The sequence below is a fragment of the Salmo salar genome, chromosome 13 (genome assembly GCF_965601325.2).
Source record: "Salmo salar chromosome 13, fSalSal1, whole genome shotgun sequence".
Taxonomy (NCBI): domain Eukaryota; kingdom Metazoa; phylum Chordata; class Actinopteri; order Salmoniformes; family Salmonidae; genus Salmo; species Salmo salar.
Genome location: NC_138303.1, coordinates 92,755,595 through 92,773,838, shown reverse-complemented (window position 1 = coordinate 92,773,838; position 18,244 = coordinate 92,755,595). Strand labels below are relative to the sequence as shown.

Genomic DNA, 18,244 nt, shown 5'->3' with positions numbered 1-18,244 from the left:
GTGCCCATAGGCGACGTTGTTGCCGGTGATGTCTGGTGAGGACCTGCCTTACAACAGGCCTACAAGCCCTCAGTCTAGCCTCTCTCAGCCTATTGCGGACAGTCTGAGCACTGATGGAGGGATTGTGCATTTCTGGTGTAACTCGGGCAGTTGTTGTTGCCATCCTGTACCTGTCCCGCAGGTGTGATGTTCGGATGTACCAATCCTGTGCAGGTGTTGTTACACGTGGTCTGCCACTGCGAGGACAATCAGCTGTCCGTCCTGTCTCCCTGTAGCGCTGTCTTAGGCGTCTCACAGTACAGACATTGCAATTTATTTCCCGGCCACATCTGCAGTCCTCATGCCTCCGTGCAGCATGCCTAAGGCACGTTCATGCAAATGAGCAGGGACCCTGGACATCTTTCTTTTGGTGTTTTTCAGAGTCTGTAGAAAGGCCTCTTTAGTGTCCTAAGTTTTCATAACTGTGATTTTAATTGCCTACCATCTGTAAGCTGTTTGTGTCTTTACGACCATTCTACAGGTGCATGTTCATGAATTGTTTATGGTTCGTTGACCAAGCATGGGAAACAGTGTTTAAACCCTTTACAATGAAGATCTGTGAAGTTGTTTGGATTTTAACAAATTATCTTTGAAAGACAGGGTCCTGAAAAAGGGACGTTTCTAATATATTTGTCGCGACCACGTTTTTGAATACCACTGTTTTTTTTTTTTACTGTACCATGATTCAACCAATTTCAGTATTCAGCAGGAAATCTAAATTAAAACCAACTTTCTTTAATAGCCTACTACTTTAATATGAAGTTTATACTATATTCTTCTTCTAGTGGATAATGTTTCCTCATAACGTGGGTGGAATATTTCTCAGCTCAGGCATTCGATCCAAAACCGAGCTCCGTTAATCTGTGGGAGTACCTTGGCTCATCAAATGACCTGTCTTGCAAAAATCTGCCTTACATCCTGTACAACATACCACGCCCACTCAGCTGTTTCCGCAACGTTCCATTCGTAAAAATTGTTCCTCTTGCGAGGTACACTAATTGATCTACTTCTATTCAACAAACCGAAACGTTTCTAGACGGTAAAGGTTTTCCTCGGGCTAAACCTCCGTAGGCGTCAGCCATGTCTCTATCAGACCAGAGCCGACAGTGGTATCCGACCAGTGTACAGGTAACTGTGGTTCAGGCAAGAAGCCTGAGGATAAAGGGGAGAAATGGCACCAACGACGCATACGCCATCATGCAAGTGGCCAAGGATAAATTCGCTACATCGGTGGCAGAGAAGAGCGTGGCACCGGTGTGGAAGGAAGAGGCCACGTTCGAGCTGCCGCTTTTCCACAACCGTAACACAGAAAAGTGTACGTTGCACGTCCACGTAATGCACCGGGCTCTCGTGGGACCTGACACGTTGCTCGGCCAAGCAGTCATCAACCTGTTGGAGCTCAGCGAGGTTAAATCCCGTAATAAGACTGAGTGAGTGTTCTCGTCTCTGTCCAGTAATAGTCACAGCCTTACTATTTCTAGATTGCTCCAGAAAGGGCTTTGGAGTAAGTTCCATAATTCCTTTTAAAATGAATCACTGTAGTTGTTGAAATAGCCTAAGGCAATAATGGAGCGCCACAATGTCACCAATATGTCTTCAATAGGGGTTGTAATTATACAAGAACAGGGACTGCACCATATTCCAATTATATAATAATCATCTGTCTCAACATGAAACCAAAATGTTATAATGTAAGTTATAAGAGCAGGCCATAGGCCTAAAAATGTTGTCCCATAGTTTTACTCTGTCAGTTAATTCACCCAGCAGAGATGCAACAACAAGTTGTTAGAGTGGAACAAGCCTATGGAATAACAGTGCTTTCTCCCGTTGCTTTTTACTTCGCTCCTCTTGCCTTCACCTCCCATTGAGTGACACTGTTTGTTTTAGCAGCCTTTGCAGTCTACTGATTTAGCCCGATCATAAGTGGCGCATGTGAGGAGCACAACATCCCATTATGAGCGAAATTCCCAAATATACACTTCGATACAGCTATGACTGGAAGTGACTTTGTCGTAGCAGGTTATGAGAATTAGGTTAAGGAAAATGTTCCTAACCTGCTATGAAAAGTCACTTCTGGTCGTAGATGTATCGAAGTGGCCTGTTTTTAGGGAGTCCCCAAAGGCAATACCTCACTAATTGCCTCTCCTGTGAGTCTTTAGTTCATATCAGTATTCTCTCTCTTTCTGAATATCTGTAAAGGAATTCATTGATTTTATTACAGGCCTCCTCTCCTAACCAATGGGTTTGCATTACTGAAGCATCTGGCTGACCTTCCTCATTAATGCTCCTTGCTCAATGGTAGAATGACTGGGAAGGCTTTGCTGGTACAGTTTATTGCTGACACAGTCTAACTGAAATAATATAATAAATACTGCAAATAGGATAAACAAACAAGTTTCCTGCTGGGTCTTCAGTCAAACTGTTGCTGTTTTCCTTCACACATTAAGTGAAGTCTTTGTTAGAGTTGAGCAGCAGGTGTTTATTAATTAGGCTGCAGGCTTATTTATTTCACAACAACTTCTTGAAATATAATCCGGAACAAATATATATTCAACATGTAAAGTGTTGGCCACATCTTTCATGAGCAGAAATAAAATATCCCAGACATTTTTCATACGCACAAATATATTTCTCAATTTTAAGCTCAAATTTGTTTACATACCTGTTAGTGAGCATTTCTCATTTGCCAAGATAATCAATCCACCTGACAGGTGTGGTGTATCAAGAAGCTGATTATACAGGAGCACCTTGTGCTGTGGACAATAAAAGGCCACTCTAAAAATGTGCAATTTTGTCACACAACACAATACCACAGATGCCTCCAGTTTTGAGGGAGTGTGAAATTGGCATGCTGACTGCAGGAATGTCCAGGAGCTGTTGCCAGATAATTCAATGTTAATTTCTCCACCATTATCCGCCTCCAACGCCATTTTAGAGAATTTGGCAGTATGTCCAATCGGCCTCACAACTGCAAACCACGTCAGCCCAGGACCTCCACATCCGGATTCTTTACCTGCGAGATTGTCTGAGGGGGTGCTGAGGCATATTTCTGTCTGTAATGAAGCCCTTTAGTGAGGAAAAACTTGATCTGTTGGGGGGAGCCAGGCCCTACCAGGCCTACCCATGGCAGCGCCCTTGCCCAGTCATGTGAAATCCATAGATTAAGGCCTAATGAATTTATTTCAATTGACTGATTTCCGTATATGAACTGTAACTCAGTAAAATCATTAATTGTTGCATGTTGCATTTATATTTTTGTTCAGTATACATCCCACTAAGCTGTCTCTACGCCAATAGCTTATTTAGCTGCTATACACAACAGCAGGTGATGTGCAGTGCACACACTGATGTCTGGGAAGGGGGCACTCTTGAAAGTGGATATTGCTGGTGTAACCGATGTGAAATGGCTAGTTAGTTAGCGGTGGTGCGCGCTAATAGCGTTTCAATCGGTGACGTCACCCGCTCTGAGACTTGAAGTAGGGTTGACCCTTGCGTTGCAAGGGCCGTGGCTCTTGTGGCGCGATGGGTAACGATGCTTCGGTGGGTGTCAGTTGTTGATGTGTGCAAGGGTCCCTGGTTCGAGCCCGGGTTGGGGCGAAGAGAGGGACGGAACCTACACTGTTACATTGATGCTGTTGACCCGGATCATTGGTTGCTGCGGAAAAAGAGGAGGTCAAAAGGGGGGTGAGTGTAACCGATGTGAAATGGCTAGTTAGTTAGAAATTGCCAAGAAACTGAAGATCTCGTACAACGCATTGTACTACTCCCTTCACAGAACAGCGCAAACTGGCTCTAACCAGAATAGAAAGAGGAGTGGGAGGCCCCGGTGCACAACTGAGCAAGTGTAACCGATGTGAAATGGCTAGTTAGTTAGCGGTGGTGCACGCTAATAGCGTTTCAATCGGTGACGTCACTCGCTCTGAGACCTGAAGTGGTTGTTCCCTTTGCGTTGCAAGGGCCGTGGCTTTTGTGGCGCGATGGGTAACGATGCTTCGTGGGTGTCAGTTGTTGATGTGTGCAAGGGTCCCTGGTTCGAGCCCAGGTTGGGGCGAAGAGAGGGACGGAACCTATCACTGTTACGCTTCTTGTTTAGACTGTATTAGAGTAAGTCTACTTTGGTTATGGCATCTTGATCTTTCTGATTACCTTTTATGGCTCAATATTTGTGACAGAAACGGACGAATGTAACTAAGGCTGGGAATGACAATACAATCAAACAAGCAAGGGCAAAGATCACAAGTCAGTCATAACGTGGCTAATAGGCTAGCGCATCTATTGATGTAGCAAGCTAAAAACACGGAGCCTAACGTTAGCTAGCTGCTAGGAGGATGTCATGTCATTGGAGGAGTGGGTGAGTGACTGACATTTTCCCCTCATTGTTTTTCGATGGCTATACACAGCTAGAGATGCAGGTGTCATTTGGTTAGCTAGCAAGAACTTGAACAACTGTTATTCAGTTAGCCAGAGTGAATTTGCGAATGCAAGAGATATGCTATCTATCTACTCCGATTTCAGAGCACTCTCATCTGAGTGTGCCAGAGCGCAGAATGATGAATTTACATACGCGCAACATCTGCTGATTATGGCCGGTGTCAATAAACGTAGGCAACGAAAGTAATAGTCACAAAAGCTCTAGATAACATGTAAACATCCTAACCAACTCTGGCAGGGCGAGTAAAATGGTCAGAGTGTGAGGTGTTCTCTCATTTGTGTCTGGAAGTAGCTAGCTAGCCAACTTTAGCCAGTTAGCTTTGGGTGCTTGTTTGAGACAAGCATGCATTGTTGGCAGGCAAGCTGCAGAAGGACAAGTAGGCTACAATTCTCCATTGTTTATCAGTGCAATTTTGAAGGCCAACTAGCTGAAAATGTTTGAAGGTGTATCTAATGTTCCTTCGTTAGATGTTAGCTCACCTTTCTCTGGCTAACATTAGTTGATCTTTTTGTTGTTGATGTGCATAACTAAGGGAGAGAGAGCTTACCTTTTTCATGGTTGTTTGATCAATAGGAATGTAAAGTTCGCAAATGTAAGTGGCATTGACATATTTGCAGAAATCCATTCAGGTGTATTTTTGTGGCTTTTGGCCAATGCGTTTTAATGATCTAATGTCGCGCTGTTGCAACTGCCTGTAAACACACAGTCCAATTCAAAGTGAATGATGGCAGGCCTGTTTGCATAAGGCCTACTGTAGCTCTAATTGGCTATGGTGCACCGGTCTGCATAGACTCCAGTCCTGGATGAGACAGATGTTTTATTTAATTGTCCAAACGCATGGCCACTTTCCCACTCTATTTTGCTATAGAATTTCCACACATTTTTTAGTATATGTAATACCCAAACGTTCTAAGAATTTATGAAAACTTGAAAATGACCATATCTTTTGCTCGATTGTCAGATTTTTAAAAACATTTTGTCATATTCTTCCTGGTGCTAAAATGCTGTCAGTTCCACTTGAGAGTGCATTCTCCATGATGGTAATTGGTTTCATGCAATCTGAGTAGGAGTCAGTCTGGAGACGGGGCTAAGGATCTCCATGGCTGATAGTCCTTTTTGCTGTGTGACAGTGATAGGTTAATCTGACCATTATTGTTATCGTTGCCCTTTAGTTCAAATGCCAAACTTCAGCAGAACATGTTTTCTCAGACCTGAATTCTTCCCAGACCTACTTTCATATGCACTCCTCAAAGCCTCTCAAATGTTTTTCTTTTTCTGGTCAAAGGATATCCATGCCGGTTCATACACCTTAGTATTGTATACAATGGCTATCAACTTTTGCAGCATCCCACAGGATTATCGTTTTGAGTGCTTCATAAAATCTTATATAAAACCAATGTACACACACTTTGAGCCATATTGAGGAAGTTTCCTCATGGTTTGTTCTGCTCTGATTTCTCATTGTTGACTGTGGTGTACCTGATTTCTGCGGGGCCCAAATCCAGAATTGGCTTCACATTCTGGAGTGTTTTTCGGTGAAAAACAAACACATTTTTGTCTCTGTGCTCTCCCTCCCTCTCAGGGGGTAGGGACTTGACTGTCGCTTTACCAGCTCCCACACAGACTGTGTTATGTTTGACTTAAAGCAGATAACTGTTAATGGTAATGTTTAAACAGCCTCACTGCCAATTCTCACTAGCCGCTGGAAATGATTTCTTACTAACTCTGAACTGTGTTTGCAAGCCCTCCCTCGACTATTTTCTAAAGGGGGAACATGGACCATGGAGATGTTGGCCTCTGTGAAGGCCAGCATCCCGGAGTCGCCTCTTCACTGTTGACGTTGAGACTGGTGTTTTGCGGGTACTATTTAATGAAGCTGCCAGTTGAGGACTTGTGAGGCGTCGGTTTCTCAAACTAGACACACTAAGGTACTTGTCCTCTTGTGTAACAGTGTAGGTTCCGTCCCTCTCTTCGCCCCAACCTGGGCTCGAACCAGGGACCCTTGCACACATCAACAACTGACACCCACGAAGCATCGTTACCCATCGCGCCACAAAAGCCACGGCCCTTGCAACGCAAGGGGAACAACCACTTTAGGTCTCAGAGCGAGTGACGTCACCGATTGAAACGCTATTAGCGTGCACCACCGCTAACTAACTAGCCATTTCACATCGGTTACACTTGCTCAGTTGTGCACCGGGGCCTCCCACTCCTCTTTCTATTCTGGTTAGAGCCAGTTTGCGCTGTTCTGTGAAGGGAGTAGTACAATGCGTTGTACGAGATCTTCAGTTTCTTGGCAATTTCTCGCATGGAATAGCCTTTGTTTCCCAGAACAAGAATAGACTGATGAGTTTCATAAGAAAGGTCTTTGTTTCTGGCCATTTTGAGCCTGTAATCGACCCACAAATTCTGATGCTCCAGATACTCAACTAGTCTAAAGAAGGCCAGTTTTATTGCTTCTTTAATCAGAACCACAGTTTTCAGCTGTGCTAACATAATTGCAAAAGGGTTTTCTAATGATCAGTTTAGCCTTAGTAAAATGATTAATTTGGATGGGATAACACGCCTATGTAGCTATTCCATAAGAAATCAGCCTTTTGCAGCTACAATAGTCATTTACAACATTAACAGTGTCTACACTGTATTTCTGATCAAATTTATGTTATTTTAATGGACACAAAAAACGAGGACATTTCTAAGTGACAACTTTTGAACGGAAGTGTATATATTTGCGATTCTTCAAAGTAGCCACCCTTTGCCTTGATGACAGCTTTGCACACTTTATATTCTCTCAACCAGCTTCAACTGGAATGCTTTACCAACAGTCTTGAAGGAGTTCCAAAATATGCTGAGCACTTGTTGGCTGCTTTTCCTTCACTCTGTGGTTTTACTCATCCCAAACCATCTCAATTGGATTGAAGTCGGGTGATTGTGGAGGTCAGGTCTTCTGATGCAGCACTACATCACTCTCCTTCTTGGTGAAATAGCCCTTACACAGCCTGGAGGTGTGTTGGGTCATTGTCCTGTTGAAAACCAAATGATAGTCCCACTAAGCACAAACCAGTTGATGGCATAACGCTGCAGAATGCTGTGGTAGCCATGCTGGTTAAGTGTGCCTTGAATTCTAAATAAATCCCTGACAGTGTCATCAGCAAAGCACCCACACACCATCACACCACCCACCATGAAGCATGGAGGAGGAACCACCCATGCGGAGATCATCCAATCACCTACTCTGCGTCTCACAAAGACACACTGGTCTCAAATTTGAACTCATCAGACCAAAGGACAGATTCCCACCGGTCTCATGTCCATTGCACATGATTCTTGGCCCAAGCAAGTCTCTTCTTATTGGTGTCCTTTAGTAGTTTCTTTGCAGCAATTAAAACCATGAATGCCTGATTTCACGCAGGCTCGTCTGAAAAGTTGATGTTGAGATGTGTCTGTTACTTGAACTTATTTGGCCTGCAATTTCTGTGGCTGGTAACTCTAATGAACTTATCCTCTGCAGCAGAGGTAACTCATGAGAGCCAGTTTCATCATAGCGCTTGTTGGTTTTTGCGACTGCATTTGAAGAAATGTTCAAAGTTCTTTAAATGTTCCTCATTGACTGACCTTCATGTCCTAAAGTAATGATGGACTGTCGTTTCTCTTTGCTTACTTGAGCTGTTCTTGCCTTAATATGGACTTGGTCTTTTACCAAAATAGGGCTATCTTTTATATACCACCCCTACCTTGTCACAACACAACTGATTGGATCAAATTCATTAAAAAGGAAAGAAATTACACAAATTAACTTTTAACAAGGCACACCTGTTAATTGAAATGCATTCCAGGTGACTACCTCATGAAGCTGGTTAAGAGAATGCCAAGAGTGCGATAAGCTGTCATCAAGGCAAAGGGTGGCTACTTTGAAGAATCTCAAACATATAAACAAATACAAATATATTTTAACACTTTTTTTGGTTACTACATGGTTCCATATGTGTTATTTCATAGTTTTTGATATATTCACTGTTATTATACAAAGTAGAAAATGGTAAAAATAAAGAAAATCCCTTGAATGAGTAGGTGAGTCCAAACTTTTGACTGGTACTGTAACTACTCAGCTACTACAATATAACAGTTGTGACTGCCATCCCTTTTGTAAGTGTTCCAAAAACACATCTTTTCATATGATCACATGTGAAGTTAATGTGATACCATGTGACACCATATGACAACATGTAAAGCAACATGTGATATCATGAAAAATTGTGACGTGAAGTGTTTCAAAAACACGTTTTCACATGATTTCTCATGTTAAATTTAATGTGAAGTTGTGATTTTCCACGTGAAATCATGTCGTTTTTCTGTAAGCAATGTGACCCCCCTAAGTAAATTCCAGGAGCAGGCATGTCTTTCCCTGAAGTTCTGGCTCAGTATTCCACACACTAGCAGGGAGGAATAGAAGGACAGGATGAGTATTTGGGGGGGGAATTCAGTCACTCAGTAACATGAAAGGAGGGTGTGTGAAGCTGCCTAATATTACATGCTGGATCAGTATTTTTAGACTCAATGGACTCTCTCATAAAGGAGAGGTGTTACATAAACAAATCACCTGTTTACTCATGGACACACCCAAATTAAGTGAGGACTGAGGAGGTGTGTGTGTGACATCTTTAACGTTTCTCTCATACAGTCTCCATCGCAGAGATGTAAATGCTCAAAATATTTCTCATAGCACTTACAAAAATGTATATGTGTCGTCAGTTCGCAAGGGATTGTAATGACAGCTAGGACATACAGTAATGTCCATCAATGATGTCATTTCACAGTAATTGACTCAATAGAGGGACAGGTTGAGCAAGCCGACCGCTTTGTTTTGGATTGTTGTGCAATTCCCAAATGTAGTGCCTTGGGTATTCGAGCGCCTTGGGTATTCGAACCAGCAACTTTTTAGTTACTGGCCCAATGCTCTAACCACTAGGCTACCTGCCACCCCAGCTGACACCCCTACTTACCTTGTGCTACCTTTCCACATTCGGTCCTCTAAAAAACACAACTGTAGTGATGGAGTGAGTTGATGCTCTCTCTCACCCCATTCAATGGTTCATCACATTTGTCATTCTGTGAGTAGCCAGTTTCTTTCATTGCCTTTGTTTGGATTCACATTGAGTGCTTCACTCAAGATAAGAAACTGCAGTCACAGCATTGTGTTCATTTTGTTTTTGTAACCTCCAAGAGGGTACTCATTGCCACACACACACACCCTAACCTTGCAGATCTAAAGCCCCTAGCTGTCTCTTCCTGTCCTTTTCATTTCCTTCCAGAATTCAACTGGGTTGTTTTTTCAGGAAAGAGTTTGAGGAACAGACAACCTCAGGCCTTATGGGTTTTGCTTGACAGACTTTTACTGCTGCCTCAGCTCTTAATTGTTCAGTTCCAAACTATAAATTAGTGATTGTTTTGACATATGTACCTTCTAGAATAACATAATAATGACATGTAGAATACAAACAGACAAACTAACCGCTCTTGTTTTGATGTTTTATACAATAGTGATTTATTGAGGGTCATTGAACCAGTCAGCATGAAGAATTCTCTTTGTTGAAGAATTCTAACAATGTGAGTCTCTGTACTTTGACCTTCATATCCTCAAAATGAATCTTCTGTACTAGTGAACCACTAAATGAAACAGACTTTAGGCATAGAGGAATTATAGTTATGGTATTCTGATTTTATATTTTGTGAAATACATTCATAAATAGACAAGTGCCTGGGGATTTCTAAAGTCATTAATTAAATATGAACCTAAATTGATTGGAATTGACTCCCAAAATATTTAGCGTGCATAGCACTTTGCGGTATCAGCTGATGTAAGAAGGGCTATATAAATAAAATTGATTTTGATTTGATAGCCTGTAGCAGGGATGAGGGAGAAAAAAAATCACTCTCAGAACCCTCCAATGTAATTTATCAATTCAATTTTACATTGCAAAATGATTTCACTCCTGGAACCCGGTTCCCCTTTTAGTAGCCTTTTATGGTACATTAGTGTTTTAAGGCATGGTATTCAGTCTTAACAGAGTAGTGACAACAACTTATTAGGACGGCACAGTGACAGAAATAGAATGAAATGCATAATGTTCCTGCCGGTGAACATTTTTAGTATGAATTATTATTGCCCAAACACTGACTCTCCAGAACACTCACCGCATCATCAGTCATTTCCGCTGGTCCCTCCACCCTTGGGCCAATTCAGAGAGAGCTACTGTACTGATCACCGTTTTCTATGGAGGAACTCTAAACAGTAAAAGGAAAAATGACATCAGCCCCTACTTACTGGAATTATTCACTTGGTTATGATAAACCCTTGGAACCCTGCAACAAAAAGGGGAAAAAATAGCATCCTTAAATAAAGCAATGCTAGGGGTGAAAGCGTTTTTTATTTGTGAAAAGCTATCAACATGTAGACAGTCTTTTATAAAGCTGGAGGGGAGGCCCAGAGGCAGGTGAACATACGTTATTGGATCCTCAGCCTTCCTCTGCTTATGCAGACTGGGATTGTTCAGACAGATCAGTCTGAACAGTGTGTGTTATCTGAAAAGAAGTGGTTAATGCCTACATATGTCAAGTTATTTTCAATGGCCATGAACCCCTGGAGGAGACAGCAGGCATCTGAAAAATAGAATATTATGTTGATTCTTTTTTTCACTGCCTCACATTCATTTACACCTTTAGTTCTTGTGACATCTCTTGGAGAAGAACAGCATTTGTTTTATACCAGTTATATTCGGTTGAAGTTTTTTGATAAATAATACAGATTTTCTCTCGACAGATGGCATAAACTGCTGGACAAGGCAGGCAAGCCAGACAAAGACCGGGGAGAGGTGCAGGTGGACATCCAGTTTATGAAGAATAACATGACAGCCAGCATGTTCGACCTCTCTGCTACAGACAAGCCACACTCCCGCCTGGGAAAGTTCAAGGACAAGGTGCGAGGCAAAAAGGAGGGTCTGTCGGACACTGCGTCTGCCGTGGTACCGTCCTTCACCCAGGTTCTGACGGACAGCGAGGGGGAGGGAGAGGGGGTAGGGAAGGGGGGTGCAGACAAAGGAGAGAAAAAGAAGAAAAACAAGCTGAAGTCTCTGTTTTCTCCCAAGTCTAACCTGCAGCGTCACGGACTGTCTCAGTCCATGTCTGTCCTTGGCCCTCTGCCTGAGAAGAACTCCTCACTGAGCGGCAGCCGCTCCACAGGCCTCAATGTGGACTCCTCTGAAGGTGAGGATCATCACAGGCTGTCCATTCAGTTGAAAATATAGCAGCATGATCTATTAGAAAACTCTTATGTTACACAGTATGTGTTTGCAGATCTAACCTTTCCCCGTTTCTTTCTTTCTTTCTCATCCAAAGGAAAAAATAAATTCAAGTTTCTGACCCATAAGCGCACAGGCAGTTCCCTGTCCCTAGGGCGCTCTAAGATTCCTGCCCCGCTTGCAGAGCGGAGTAACCTGTGCATCAACGGCACTCACATGTACACAGAGGAGCCCCAGCCCCGGAGCGCCCGCACTGGCTCCAACTTTAGCCTGGCCAGCTCAGGCCATGGCTCCATGGAAGACCTGCGCAAGGCCCAGGGTCGTAAGAGCTCCGGCACCTCCATGGACTCCTTCAGGGCCCTGAAGCAGCCTTCGACCTGGGCAGAGGAGGAAGAGAGGGTTATGTTGGATGAGGAGAGGAAGAGAAAGGAAGAGCAGGAGAGTAAGAAGTTAGACGAGGAAGAGAGGATAAGGAAGGAGGAACAAGAGAAAAGGAGGATTACGGAGAAGGAGGGGGAAGAAATAAGGCTAGAAGCGGAACAGGAGGAGAGGAGACTGACGGTGGAGGGAGAGGACAGGGTTTGGAAGGAAGACCAGGAAAAGTGGAGGTTAGAGGAGAAAAGGAGAGAAATGGAGGAACAAGAGCGGTGGGAAGAAGAGGAAAGAATTAGGAGAGAAGAACATGAAAGAATGAGGGAGGATATACTGAGAAAGGAGGACGAGAGGAAAATGAGGGAGGTGGAGGAAAGATTGAAGAGGGAGAAAGATGAGAGGATTAAGGAGGAAGAAAGGACTAGGAGAGAACAGGAGGAGGATATGCAAAGAAGAGAGGAAGAGGAGAGGAAGATGAGGGAGGAGGAAGAAAGACTAAGGAGGGAACAGGAGGATATACTGAGAAGAATAAGGGAGGAGGAAGAAGAGGAAAGGAGGGCTGAAGAAAGAATGAAGAGAGAGGCTGAAGAAAGAATGAAGAGAGAGGATGATAGGCTGAGGAAGGAGGAGGAAGAAAAGAGGAGGATTGAGGCTGAAGAAGGAAGAATGAAGAGAGAGGAGGACAGAGTGAAGGAGGAGGAGGAAGAAAGGAGGAGGTTTGCGGAGGAAGAAGGAAGAATGAAGAGAGAGGATGATAGGCTGAGGAAGGAGGAGGAAGAAGAAAAGAGGAGGCTTGAGGCAGAAGAAAGAATGAAGAGAGAGGAGGACCGAGTGAGGAAGGAGGAGGAAGAAGAAAAGAGGAGGGTTGAGGCTGAAGAAGAAAGAATGAAGAGAGAGGAGGACCGAGTGAGGAAGGAGGAGGAAGAAGAAAAGAGGAGGATTGAGGCAGAAGAAGAAAGAATGAAGAGAGAGGCTGAAGAAGAAAGAATGAAGAGAGAGGCTGAAGAAGAAAGAATGAAGAGAGAGGCTGAAGAAGAAAGAATGAAGAGAGAGGCTGAAGAAGAAAGAATGAAGAGAGAGGCTGAAGAAGAAAGAATGAAGAGAGAGGCTGAAGAAGAAAGAATGAAGAGAGAGGCTGAAGAAGAAAGAATGAAGAGAGAGGCAGAAGAAGAAAGAATGAAGAGAGAGGCTGAAGAAGAAAGAATGAAGAGAGAGGAGGACCGAGTGAGGAAGGAGGAGGAAGAAAAAAAGAGGAGGATTGAGGCAGAAGAAGAAAGAATTAAGAGAGAGGCTGAAGAAGAAAGAATGAAGAGAGAGGAGGATAGGCTGAGGGAGGAGGAGGAAGAAGAAAGGAGGAGGATTGAGGAGGAAGATCAAATAATTAAGAGAGAGGAGGATAGGCTGAGAAAGGAGGAGAGAAGGATGAGGGAGGAGGAAGAAAGAGTGAGGAAGTCCGCAGAGGAAGATTGGCTGAGCGAGGAAATGGGGATAAAGAGGATGGAGAAGGACAGAAGAATTAAGAGGGAAGAGGAGGATAGGCTGAGAAAGGAGGAAGAGCTGAGGAAGATTAGGGAAAATGAAGAAAGGCTAAGGAGGGAAGAGGAGGATGATATGCAGAGAAAGGAAGAAGAGCAGAGGAAGATGAGGAATGAGGAGGAAAGGATAAGGAGAATAGAGCAGGAGATGTTGAGAAAGGAAGAAGCAGAAAGAACGAGGCTTGAAGAAGAAAGGGAAGTGGAGAGAAGAAGAGATGAGGAGCAGAGAGAACTGATGGAGGCGAAAGAGAGGTTTAGGGTGGATGAAGAAAATATGAAAAAAGAGGAGTTGAGAGGGCAGGAAGAGAAGATGACAGAGAAGGAGAAAAAGAAGAATGCACAGATGGAGGAAAAGCGAAGGCATGAGGAAGTGAGGGTAAAGTTGGACAAAGTTGAACAACAAATGAAGCAGAATAAAGAGGCAGAGGCCATTGTGTGCAATAATCCTTTTGAGGAAGTCTCTCCTACCACTTCATGTGATGACAACTCTTCAAATAACCCGTTTGAGGAGACCCCCACAACCTCTTCTACTGGTCCCATCAGCTGCCGAACAAATAAAGTATCAGCAGTTAAGCCAAGGTCAGTCCCACTCCCAAACCACACACACACACACACACACACACACACTCTCCATCACTGTCTCAGTTCCCCAGAATTGTGTTACCCCTTGGGTGTCATAAATTATAGATGCACTATTTATTTAGTCTGCAAAAGCAGCTGGTGGTCTCCAAAAGCAACACTGAAGTTTCTGTTGCTCTGTCTCCTCATCCACACACACCTACTAACGTCCTTGTCTCATATCCTCACTGAACTCTTTCAGACACCCTCTTTCATCTTCTAACAGAACTATGTAAATTATGCTAACATTCTCTTTTCCTGTGCTGTCAGTGCAGGGTGACACAAGTCTGATTAGAGTGGAAAACCTGCCAATTTGTCTGAGAATACTTTTATACAACCAGTTAATCAGGCCAGGCAACAAGCCTGATTTATGGATGTGGGACAGTCAGTATAGCTGCTTGTAGAAACTAAGCTGGATGCAATTGGGAGGATTTTGTTGGATCTGTACAGCTGTGGCACAAAATACAGATTTGAGCAGAAAACCTGTCGCTTTATCAAAGACTTTAGTACAGGAAAGTGTTCTGTCTAATATATTAAGTCAATTGAAACGCTTGGTAAGAGTTAGATCTGTGTGTTGGTGTCGTGGGCATTTGGTGTGAAGGGAGTGTGTAAGCTAGATGTCATGGTATGTTTGTCAGTGTGGCGCGTAACACTACTCCAACATGCACATCTCATTAAAGCACAATCCCCTAAAGCAAATATGGGCAACTTTGATTAGGGTGGGGGCCACAAAAAATCTAAACTCATCATGAGGGGCTGCAGTTGTTTGCGGTTCTGCGTACCCACAAACATACCACACTCATTTTGTCATGGGGCGGAGAGGAAAATAAGCTGTTTTACAGCTAATTTCCTGCAATTCTACACATTTTTCCATAGGGTGGAGAGAAATGTTTTCAATTTTCAAAATGATATCTGAGTGAAAGTGACTAACAAAATCAATGGGGGCCCCCCTGCCAGTAATTCGACCATGATAATTAGATAGCCGGCCGCTAAACTAACTTAGTCAGTCAATTTTTTTTAGATTTCTATCAGTAAAACTGCTGGTGCACAATCAAAGTTCAAAATTGCACCTTATGTAGTCTACTATTCTAACTCGCAACAGTAAGTTGAGACCCCGACTAAGTTCCAAAAAATAAATAATTGGGAAATTGATCCCAGGGTCTTCAAAAGGTGGGCCGCAGGCCACCAGTTGCCCATCCCTGCCCTAAAGTAATCTAATACCTTCATGAAAATTGCAGTGCTGTGTAAAACGTGGATGTGCGTGTGCATCTCTGTGACTGTGTTTACGCAGGCAGCCCAATTCTGATCTTTTTTTCACCAATTGGTCTTTTGACCAATCAGATCAGCTCAGAAAAATATCTGATGTGAAAAGATCTGATGTGATTGTTCAAAAGACAAATTAGTGGAATAAATATCAGAACTAGGCTGCCTGTGTAAACGCACCCCTTGTGTCTTCGTATTGGAAACCTTCGGCTAAACTGAGATTGGCTGCGCTTCCCATGAATCAATCGTACCTTGTTATAAAGATTCTGCAGATGTCATATTAAAGGTGTTACAGAGAGACATAAAGCATTAGGTGATTGCTCAAGTTTTTAACTAGGGCGTTGATGATGAATGACTCATGCGAATCTATCCTGATGAGGCTGGACCAAAGAGACCATCCAATAGGATGACATGACTCAGTATAGTCAAGGCAAGTCTGTTTGGTCATGTGAACAGGGAATGGTTCAGAGGCTATAAGCATTACCTTTTTATATTGATCATTTACTTTCGTTTTATTATTTAATATCTACATGTATAACCTTTCTGTTCCCTAGTGTGCTTGTTACTAACCTAAGCATTATAACTAACCTTCATGTCCCTCATAAAGACCTAATCAAATGAAATCCCACCCTTTCTCCCATTGTCTTGTCTGGTGAATAAGTCCAACCCTAGTAACAACTTTGTTAGGATGTAACACCTCTGTAGTTGTCTACCTCTCTGCTAAATGTGTTTGTGTGTGTGGATTCCAACAAGACTTTCGTTTTTGATAAAAGTAAAAAATATCACATTTAATTCAACATTTGTTTATTTCATGACATTGCATTATTTACTTTTAGAAACAAATTATTTTTTCTTATACAGTACCAGTCAAAGTTTGGACACACCTACTCATTCCAGAGTTTTTCTTTATTTTGACTATTTTCTACATTGTAGAATAATCGTGAAGACATCAAAACTATGAAATAACACAAATGGAATCATGTAGTAATCAAAAAAGTGTTAACCAAATCAAACTATATTTGAGATTCTTCAAAGTAGCCACCCTTGATGACAGCTTTGCACACTCTTGGCATTCTCTCAACGAGCTTCATGAGGAATGCTTTTCCAACAGTCTTGAAGGAGTTCCCACATATGCTAAGCACTTGTTGGCTGCTTTTCCTTCACTCTGCGGTCCAACTCATCCCAAACCATCTCAATTGGGTTGAGGTCGGGTGATTGTGGAGGCCAAGTCATCTGATGCAGCATTCCATCACTCTCCTTGGTCAAATAGCCCATACACAGCCTGGAGGTGTGTTGGTTCATTGCCCTGTTGAAAAACAAATGATAATCCCACTAAGCTCAAACCAAATGGGATGGCGTATCCCTGTGGAGTCTCTTCTTCTTATTGGTGTCCTTTTAGTAGTGTTATTTTTGCAGCAATTCGACGAGGAAGACCTGATTTCACACAATCTCCTCTGAACAGTTGATGTTGATGTGTCTGATACTTGAACTTTGTGAAGCATTTATTTGGGCTGCAATCTGAGGTGCAGTTAACTCTAACTTATCCTCCGCTACAGAGGATAAGTTTACCCAACCGTGGGACAGACTGTTTGTTCCCACATTCGGGACTCTCTATTGGTTACTCAGACTTTTGGCCTCCCATCCTATTCTAACCACCTCTTGCCGGCTTTGTATTCATGTTATCTAATAAAATTGCTGTATAATATGATCTTGTTGCCATCTAATACACATTCAAATGTCATAAATCAACGCTGCAGAGCTCTCCCTGTCCTCTAACGTGCCTTGATTGTATTACTGTTGATGATATCTGGAAATGTGCATGTACACCCTGGCCAATCTAAGGTTGCTAGCGCCAATTCTGACTTGTGCTCTGATATCTGTTTCACTGATTTCTGCTCTCGTAAAAGCCTGGCTTTTCTGCATGTTAACACTAGAAGCTTATTATGAACCAAGTGTGGGTTCATAATTGTGAACCAAGTGTGGGTTCATAATTGTGAACCAAGTGTGGGTTCACAGCTCCAATCCAGGTGTGTTGGTCATTACTGAGACGTGGTTAAGAAGTGTTTCGGCAAGACAGATCTTCCAAAGGTGGGGGAGTGGCAATTTTTTACCAAGGATCACCTTCAGTGCTCGGTTGTCTCCACAAAGTCTGTCCCCAAACAATTTTATTTGCTGGTTTTAAGCATTACACTTTCAAATAGGTCTTCGTTGACTGTTGCTGGGTGTTTATCGTCCTCAATCGGCACTGGACTGTACCCTAAGCTCTCTCCTGGCCCCTTATACTAAGTCTGAATTTGTCCTGCTAGGTGACCTAAACTGGGACATGCTTAAACCACCTGACCAAGTCCTAAAGCAATGGGACTCCCTAAATCTTTCTCAGATTATTACCAATCCCACAAGGTATGACTCCAAACACCCAGAAAAGGCTACTCTCCTCGACGTTATCCTCACAAATAATCCTGATAGGTATCAATCTGGTGTTTTCTGTAATAACCTTAGTGATCACTGTTTTACAGCCTGTGTTCATAATGGCTGCTCAGTGAAATTACCTGTCTTGATTTGTCATAGACACTTGCTAAAAAACATAAATGAGCAAGCCTTCCTTCATGACGGCAGCGTAGCCTAGTGGTTAGAGCGTTGGACTAGTAACCAAAAGGTTGCAAGTTCTAATCCCCGAGCTGACAAGG

The 18,244-nt window shown here is 42.9% G+C and overlaps 1 protein-coding gene across 3 annotated transcripts in view; it reads left to right on the top strand.

The window, feature by feature from the left end:
- The first annotated feature begins 975 nt into the window (after window positions 1-975).
- The window catches only part of LOC106568251 (uncharacterized), a 44,568-nt gene continuing 27,299 nt past the window's right edge, over window positions 976-18,244 (top strand). For 2 of the 3 annotated variants that reach the window (XM_045692404.2, XM_014138421.3), the window contains exons 1-3: window positions 976-1,469; window positions 11,292-11,734; window positions 11,867-14,255. In XM_045692404.2, the coding sequence (XP_045548360.2) occupies window positions 1,120-1,469; window positions 11,292-11,734; window positions 11,867-14,255 (3,182 nt within the window). In that variant the 5' untranslated portion in view covers window positions 976-1,119. The remainder of the gene's footprint in view (window positions 1,470-11,291; window positions 11,735-11,866; window positions 14,256-18,244) is intronic. The other variant, XM_045692405.2, reaches the window with a different exon arrangement.